Below are 9317 nucleotides of genomic sequence, written 5' to 3' on the forward strand. Positions count from 1 at the left end.
ATCAACAAAAGAAAAAGAAAAAACAGAACAAACAAAATAATCTTAACTATTATTAGGTTATTCTGATTTATCTCATCTCAATTTGCATTTATGTTTGTAAAGTTACCAACATTCACTTTACTTCTAACTTTATCTTTCTTTCCTGCTTCCTTAGCCAACTTATCACTCCTTAACATTACATTATACTGTATAATTTCTTACGTATACTCTTATGACATTTACCTAATATATAGCACTTTATAACCATTACCTACATATTTACCCTATTTTGTAATAGATTAATTTACCAACTTGCCACAAACCAAACCAAAGGAAACCTCGAAATTCTTAGCTTTAATATTCAAACTTCTTCTCTTCATATTATTACAAAGTATCATATGCTAATGCTTCATTTACTCCAAAACAACTAAAAGAAAAATGAAAAACTAACAACTGTTTATAACCATGGGCTTAAAAATAGACTAACAGTTTTATAAACACATTGCTTTTATCTTTATGCCCCCTTTTACCGTCTTGTAAGTTAAACACCCAATAAGGAGAGGATCAGGTAAGCTGAAACATCAAAATTCTTAGATACAATATTGACTAAGTATTATCTAAACTATTCATGCCTCATACATCTACTAAATTTTCTTCCTGTTTTTGTAAAAAAAATCAACTAAACCCCATTTTCTCCCATAGTACTAAATAGCTATTTTAACTTGCCAAACTTGAGAATGTATTAGCTACTTTACAGAAATTGTTAGTTACCTTATTTGCCCATTTTAAACATCACCCATTATACTATAAATCCATTGTATATACAGAGTCTCACAGTTCCTATCTAAAGTACACCTATTTTTCATCTTTCCTTTAACCCATAATTTATACTAAACCACTTTATAATATGCTAATCTTTTCTTGATTTTCTGCATCCTTTTTTTTCTTTACAATCATGCATAGGTGTCTTCTCTCTTTAAATACATGAACTTCCATTTCCATTTGTTCCCTCCTACAATTCAAGTGCAAAAGGGAGGGATTCCATCCAGTGTTCTTTGGTTTTTTATTATTTCTTCCATGCTTGTCATGCTTCCTTGTATCAGGCTTTAATTTTGCCTTAACAAGTTTAGCCTTCTTGTTAGGTAGGTACTCCCAAGAATTTCCTTTCCTTGCCTCCAACATCACAAAATTTTCCAAAGGTTCTTCTAAGTATGGCGTTTGTACACCGAGTCTCTCAAATCCTGTCTTACGTGGAGCCAATGTTACCTGCATAGTGGGACTTTGCCTTCTGATCTCGTCTTCCACAGTATTCTGCTGAGGCTGTGATTGATTCGCCTCTTTTCCCCCATCACAATCACCAAGTAAGTTCTGAGGTTTCTCCAATAAACTCTTAAAAGCCTCATTAAACGCTCTTCGACATTCATCTAGCAATAGCTTTTTAAATTGTTCCTGTCCTCCTTCCATGTCCTTACCGTTTGTTTTTTTCTTATTTCTTTTAAATTAGCCACTGTAACTCAGGACAGTTATATTTATTTATTTGGCAACAGTTCAAATATCCTGCAAACGGCATTTTTAAGTTCAGTTTAAATGAGTAAAGTTATCTTCTTACCCCCATAAATCACTCAGACAAACTTTGTTCTCCTTTCTCACGCTGGCCACTTTCCCAATTTTAGGAGAAGAAGGAAAAAAGAGTTCAAAAGGGGTATTTTAACAGAGTTAATTGCCTTGTTATGGTTGAAAAACACTTGGTCTTCCTATAAATCCCATCTTCTTCATTCTTGTAATTCTTGTCATGTTAGAAAAATAATAGGTCTTTAAAACAACTGTCTGCAACTGTCCAAAAACATGGCGACCATGTTTTTCCTCTGTTGATTGCTCCTGCATCGAGGCAAAAACGGTCTCTCCCACACACTTGTCATGTGTGTGGGTGGCCGAAAACAAGCCTCTTGCTATCTGCTCTCCCTCCAAGAGATCAGACGAAGCTCCCCCGGACTGGAAAGGCCGGGGAGCTTCAAAAAGAACGAAAAGAGGATCAGGTGGCTGGGGAGCCTCCCAAGAAAACCTCCTGTCACTGCGCCACACCGGAAAAATCCAGCCCAGTTTATTGGTTCTTGTTCTTGTTCCAGATCTGTCCCTGATTTTGCTTTTTAAAATGCTGTTAGTTTTAGGTCATTCTGCTGTGTTCCGTTCCTTCCCCAGATGTCCTAAAGGTTAAATTTCTGAATGGGGGATTGAAGGATGGACTTGGTCTTGAGTCCTGTGCTAATCTGAATCCATCACAGCAGCTAATTTCTGTGAGCTTTGGGTCACTCTTAAAGTCAACACATTATTTAAAGGAAACCAGGATTCTCAACCAAAAATACTATGGCTGTCATAGCAAACAGCATTTTTAACTGAAAACATTATAACTGTGTCATAGCATTTTAAGGCTTTAAAAAATCATTTTAGTCTTCACAGTTCTTTATTAAGCCAAAATGCAAATTTCTGTTCTGTGTGTCTTGTGTCATATTAGAGAGATACCGCAACCAATCTTGGGCTCTTCTTTACACAGGAGAATAGACTTGTCGCTTCCAAGAGTTTCGCTGAGGACGAACTATGATGTCAAAGAACTATTTAAAGGACTGGGTATTACTGAGGTATTCACTGACCAGGCAGATCTGTCTGCATTCACTGAGCAGCACAAGTTGAAGATTTCACAGGTATGCTTCTAAAACCTCATTGTGGGGATCAAGCCTTCCCCTTCTGCTATCAATACTTGTATATTTGCCACAAGCAGGTAAAACAGAGGTCTTATGGGACTATTTTATGTGGTGAAGGTCATACAGAAGAAAAGCTGCCCCCTTCCTTTGCAGTTGCAACCCCAATTAAGCTTGCAGGTTCCACAGGAAGTATGTCTCTGGAGTAGCCAGGTCACCACTGGCCATCAGTGGGGGGAGGGTTGCCAGCTCCATGTTGGGAAACTCCTGGAGATTTGGGAGTGGGGTCTGGGGAGGACAGGGACCTCAGTGGGGTACGATGCCACAGGGTCCACCCAGGGCCGGCTCCAGCTTATTTTGCACCCTAGGCGAGGATCCTTTCTGCCCCCCCCAATGCGCCCACCAGTTTTCAAAAATAAATGCATTTTAGGAAGAATGAAAAACACAAATAATCAAGAAACTTCCAGAGTATGGGGCCGGGCGCAGTTTGGTGCCCCTAAGGGCCGTCCTGCTCTAGGCGATCGCCTAGTTCGCCTAGTGAGTGAGCCGGCCCTGGGTCCACCTTCCAAAGCATCCATTTGCTCCAGGGGAACTGATCTCCGTAGTCTGTAGATGAACAGTACCCAGGTCCCACCTGGAGGTTCACATCCTTATCTGTTTCCCTTCCATCAGTCTTTCTCACCAGCAGGGTTTCACATATCGTCTATCTATATCCTCAAAATTTGTAAGTGCTCAAGATACATAGGTTATCCTTCAAAACAGATTTGTTTTTTATTCCCAGAATGTATATTTATGGATATGATATGAGTGTGTTCTTACTTTTATGTTTACAAATAGCCTGAAATTTCAGGAAAAGGGATCTCACAAACAATGTTCTCTCTAAGCTCCACAGTGTTGTGAGCAAAAATTCTACCTTGTGAGTGAGAAAAGCTAGTAGCATTAAAGTTGTGAGCAAGTCTATATTTGACTATTGCATAGTTTTCTTTAGGTTATTTGCATGATCTTCTAAAAATTTCAGAATGAATTATTTTAAACTATATTTTAAGAATAATTTAAACATTATAAGAGAAAACAGAATCAAGTCAAATTTCATTACAGAAAATGTCCTCTATGGGGGTAACCAGGACTCTGGAGAACAGGTCTACCTCCCCTTTCCACTATGGGTAGACCTGGCCTCCAGAGAACAGGTCTCCCCACCCCTTTCCACTATATTGGTAGACCTGGCCTACAGAGAACAGGTCTGCTCTCCCCTTTCCATTATTTTGGTAGACCTGGCCTCCAGAGAACAGGTCTTCCCACCCCTTTCCACTATATTGGTAGACCTGGCCTCCAGAGAACAGGTCTACCCACCCCTTTCCACTATATTGGTAGACCTGGCCTTCGGGGAACAGGTTCCACTATACCAGCACTTAGGGGGGGATGTTTGCAGTCTACTTTGGGGTGGGTTTTTTTAGAGAAATATGACAACTTTACAGGTCAAATATAACATGTGGAATAATCGCTGTCAGAACCCTGCCTAACCTAACAAACATTGGCTCAAGGCAGCTTACAAATCATACTGGAAAGCATAACAGGGTTGTGCAAAAAAAATTTTCCCCTGCTCCATTATAGCTTATGGGGACCATTATAGTCAATAAGCCCCTTAGGGGATCATGGAGAATAGATCTGGGGGTATCTGGAACTTGGGTGGGGGGCTGTTTTTTGAGGTAAATGCACCATGATTTTTGTGTAGTTTCTGGTGCCCCTCCTCAAAAGACCCTCCAAATTTCAAAAAGATTGCACTAGATTGGACCAGGGGGGTCAATTCTATGGGCCCCAGAAAGTGGTGCCCCCATCCTTCTTTGTTTCCTATGGAGGGGAAAATGTTTGTTAGCTGAAAGCTAACATGCCTGAGCAGGCAGCTAAAATTTTGTGCATCAGTGCCCTCTAGTGCAGCTTAGAGGGAACACTGCTCACAAACCAATCCTGACCTTTCCCTAGGTCAACCATGCCATGTTGTGTCTCATGACATCCTATATCATTAAACTTATGATCAGTGTTCCCTCTAAGCTGAGTTAGTGTGACCTAGCTCACAATTTTTTAGCCTCCAGCTCACACACTTTTGCCTTGGCTCAGGAAGGAGGGCTCCAGAGCTAACTGATTTATGCAGTAGCCAAATCACTGGCTCACAACTTTAAAGCCAGTAACTCACAAAGTAGAATTTTTGCTCACAAGACTCCACAGCTTAGAGGGAATATTGCTTATGATGTGCCAAAAATAGAGACCTGGAGCAAATATGGCCTCCCACCATTTAAAGCCCATTGAAGTCAATGAGTTTAGGACTGTAGTTGCTATATATTTAGTTTATTTGTATTGTTGCTTCTCCAGATACTGTTTGAAGTTGCTAACAAAAAAAATAGATCAATAAAAGTTCCGATTTTAAGCAGATTTCTGGTAGAGGTGACAAAAAATGTTCTGAATAAATATGTATCAATAAATAAATCTAAAGCAATTAATAATTATTTAAAGCCACTGCAATAAAACTCATCTATAAACAAGTAGACCATCCTGGTATATATGTTAAAAACTGCAGTCATTAAAACCATCAGCAAAATGATCATAAGCATAAAACCAACAGCATAAAAATAATAAGGACCATCTCCTCCCATATGTCCCTTTGCATCAACTGTGTACCCTACCATTTACCATGTCCTATTGGGTATTGACCAGAGGCCGGGCCTATTTCATCATGGCTCCTGCTCTGTAGAATGGGCTCTCTGAGGAGGTGAGGGGAGCCTAGGGTTGCCAACCACAAAGTTACCAGAAGAAATGGGTTTTTAAAGTCTAGTTAAAAGTCTTATGTAAACAGAAATCTTTAAACATGGTGCCTAAATGCTAGTAAAGTAAGTGCCAGATAAGCATTAAAAAAGGCAGCATGCCATAGAACAAAGTGCTCCCTCTGGTCATCACCCAACCTAATTCTGAGGAGAAAAGCACATGGAGCAAGACTTGAGATGAAAACTTTACCTGCAAGCAGAGGTCGATTTGGGGGGGATCGCGGGGGATCGCAGTTCCCCCAGGTGAGGTGCAGGGGGCGGGGCACATGATGAAGCCCTGCCCCCCGCTTCCGGCCGCCCTGCTTCCGGCCCTCATTCAGCCAGGAGGAGGCAGGAGAAGAGGGAGGGTAAGTTGCTTCCTCCCCGCCTCTCCCCACCCCTGCCTGCCTGGGGCCAGGGAGGGCCTTGGCGGGGCTTCCTCGCACTTCCACCAGCCTTGCAGGTCCACCGCCGGGCCCCTGATGTCAGGGGGTGTGGCATATGCTAATGAGTTATGCTAATGAGTTCCCCTAGCTCTTTTTCTACGAAACGACCCCTGCCTGCAAGCAAAGGAACATAGGAGAAGAAAGGAGAAAGTCAAGCACTTCTATATCCTGGTCTTCTGAAGAGAAAAGCAGTCTTACAAAGGTTTTAGATATTACTTCTCAAACTATGTCCCAAGTTTGTTTCACTGAAGGACAACGTAGCTTGTCAGGGAAGTGAGTTGCAAAACGCTTTGCTTTGGCCCATCAAGCATTTAGTTTCGAACTAATTTGGTCTTCCTCCTAAAAGGAGGAAGCAACATAGCAGGACCAGTGTCCACACTTTTATGACCATGAAGGAAGTCTGTAAGGATGGGCCAGAGGACATAAGGGAGACAGGTGGAAGGACACAGACATACAAAACTTCCTGTCAGGGAAGACTGTATTCTGTACTTATGTTTAGAAAAGGGGACCCCATCCTTTTTGGACCTGTGGGAATCTATGGAATTCTGACACAGGGTTATAGGAACAACTACAAAATGGCTGCCCCAGGAGGCTGAGCCAACCACAAAATGGCTGCCACATCAACAGAGGAAGACCAAATGTAGACGAGAATAGGGATTATTAAAAATACAGTGGGAAAGAAAAACAAATACTGTGGTGGCAGGTGTCACTGAAAAAAATGTTATTTTAACTTGCATAGTTGATCAGATCTTCCCTGGCCAGTCAGAAGCCCTGCTCGGTAAAAGCCCCACCTGGCCCCACCTACTTTCTAAAAACACCTGATAGGTGCCAAGAAAGGCACCATATTGGAGAGATCTGGTCTAATCCAAGAGGGTGCCACTGAATTCAAGGTGGCTCTCTCCTGTATGAGTGTGCATAGGATTGAAGCCTTTAAAAAAATCCGGAAGGCCATCTGTGAAGAAATGCAATTTTTTTTTCCTTTGGTAGTTTGAAATGAGCAAAATCTCTCTGGGCAGGGAACAGGCAGGAAGGGGGGAAGTCAGTTCGATTGCCTTCTAGACTTACCTCTGTCTGCCTTCATACATATACTAAGATATATAGACAATTTGGTGGTCAAGCTCCCCCTCCATAAGTGGTAGAAGAAGTAGAAGAAGAAGAAGAGAAGAGATTGGATTTATATCCTGCCCTTCACTACCCAAAGGTGTCTCAGAGCGGCTTACAAACTCCTTTCCCTTCCCCTCCCCACAACAGACACCCTGTGGGTTAGGTGGGGCTGAGAGAGCTTTAACAGAAACTGCTTTTTTTCAAGGACAGCTCTTATCAGAACTACGGCTTGCCCAAGGTCATCCAGCGAGGTGCAAGTGGAGGAGTGGGGAATCAAACCTGGTTCTCCCAGATTAGAATCCGCGCACTTAACCACTACACCAAACTGGTTGGAAAAAGAGATACGATAAAAACTCCTAGCAGCAAGGAGGAAGCCTCTTTAGGTGCTGGGTCCATCAGAGCAGACAGAACTCTTGACTGAGGTCTGGAGGAGTCGGCCATTAGCCATGTGGTGGCCTAGTCAGTTGAAGGAAGCTTCAAGATAAAGGTACTCTGTAGAGATCTGTAACTTCCTTAGCTAAGGAGCCTGTCCTGTATTTTAATATTTGATAGGGCATGCAGAGAGAGAGGGTCAGAGGAATTGCATTTTGCCCATTTCTTTTTGATGCTTTCCTCAATCTGGTGCTGTGCTTAGGTTTCCTTGTGAACATTTTCTTTTTAATGCACTTTATAACTTTTAATATTGATTTTGGTTATCTGTACCACATAGACCTCCACCATATTGGACATGTTATTTAAAAGGAGAGCGAAGGGGAAGGCAGGCAGTTTGCAAGTGGCTATTCCTTCAGGGGTGTACAATGCAGTAACCAGTCCCCATGGTGACCAGGTGCTGGGCAGCGGGAGACACAGAGCCAAGGCCTCAGAACTTGGAAGGGAAGCTGGGAGCCCTGACCCTCCCAGTGGACAATACCTACAAAGGTCAGGTGGTGGTGGCAGGTTACCGGAAAGAGAGAAAACCATCTCCAGGTGCTGGGAAAACCTCAGAGGGCAGGGTGGAACAGGGCATGTAGGCCAAAGCAGGCCTGTTCTGCCACAATTCATACCTTGATTAGTAGTTGCTTTTGCTATTGGGAGGAGGGGGAGAAGTTGTGCCTACACAAGCTGGGAAAGGTAGATGAGTAACTAAATAAATAAAACTAGAATAAAATTTTAAAGTAGATTTGGACACCCATTTTGTGAATGAGCACCATGCACATCCTATTTGTGGCTATTGGTTCGATTGCTTTTGGAAAGACTTCAGCTGTCACAGTCACTGTCTCATAAAATGAGTCCCAACCAGTCAAATCTGTTTTAAAAATGTTGACTTCACCCAACAAAATGGTCATTGGATGTAAATCTAGCATGAGTAGGAGGGGAGGAGAGACAGAGGGCAGCACCTCCCGTTCACAAAACAATTGCTGCCAGAAGGTAACATCTACACAAGCTAGCCAGATAACAGGTGGAACGATAAATCACAGGAAAAGCAAAGAACAACATGACTAAGATCCACTAAAACATTATTCATTTTGCTGTGGAGGACTAGAACAGACACAAAGTTGCTCCGTCTCCCCCCCCCTTCCTTTTTTGGTATTCATTCTTGCTTTTACTTTCCTTGCAGGCTGTCCACGAAGCTTATTTGAATATCCACGAGAATGGAACTGAGGCTGCTGTCACTACTGTCATTGATATGGACCCCTATTCTTTGCCACCAATAGTTACATTCAACCGCCCCTACCTGGTAGTGGTTGTAGAGCACCTTACCCATGCCATCTTATTCCTTGGGAGAGTTGTGAATCCGAATGAGAATTGTGAATCTGAATGGGGCTCACTTAACACCCCAGTGCTGGCTTAATATATGCAAAGACTTTGTACTAGAGGAAAAAAAATTTAAAACCCTGATGTTAGAACTTGGAGTCTGTGAAAACAAACAGACAATCTGGTTGTTCTTCTCCTGTACAGAACTGGGTGTGCATGGCTTGAAACCCTGAAATGATGTTTAAATGCTGAGTTTTGTAACATGGGCCTTCTTAATGTTTTATGCCCAATATTTGTTTTCTTGGAAAAGAGTTTTTAAAAAATCAAGCACACACACTTTATCCGAGGCAGGAGCTACAGCTTGGAAGTAGAGCACCTGCTTGATATACAGAAGGTTGAAGGTTCAATACCCAACCTCTGAAGGTAAAAGGAACAGGTAGTAGGTGATATGAAAGTCCTCAGTCTGGGACACTGGACAGCCACTGCCAGCAGGGGTGGACTGGCCATTATAGGCACTGGGGAATTTCCCAATGGGCCAGTGCTCCCCCTCACTTGGCCCAATC

General features: G+C 42.4%; 1 protein-coding gene across 1 annotated transcript in view; it reads left to right on the forward strand.

Annotated features, from left to right (window-relative positions):
- The window catches only part of LOC107117054 (alpha-1-antiproteinase-like), a gene marked incomplete at its 5' end in the record, with an annotated part of 9589 nt that extends 738 nt beyond the window's left edge, over positions 1-8851 (forward strand). The window contains 2 exons of the mRNA XM_015419085.1: positions 2531-2678; positions 8618-8851. Of these exons, the coding sequence (XP_015274571.1) occupies positions 2531-2678; positions 8618-8851 (382 nt within the window). The remainder of the gene's footprint in view (positions 1-2530; positions 2679-8617) is intronic.
- Between the last annotated feature and the right edge of the window lie 466 nt (positions 8852-9317).

Source organism: Gekko japonicus, unplaced genomic scaffold (genome assembly GCF_001447785.1).
Source record: "Gekko japonicus isolate JY-2015 unplaced genomic scaffold, Gekko_japonicus_V1.1 scaffold7943, whole genome shotgun sequence".
In the NCBI taxonomy this organism is placed as follows: domain Eukaryota; kingdom Metazoa; phylum Chordata; class Lepidosauria; order Squamata; family Gekkonidae; genus Gekko; species Gekko japonicus.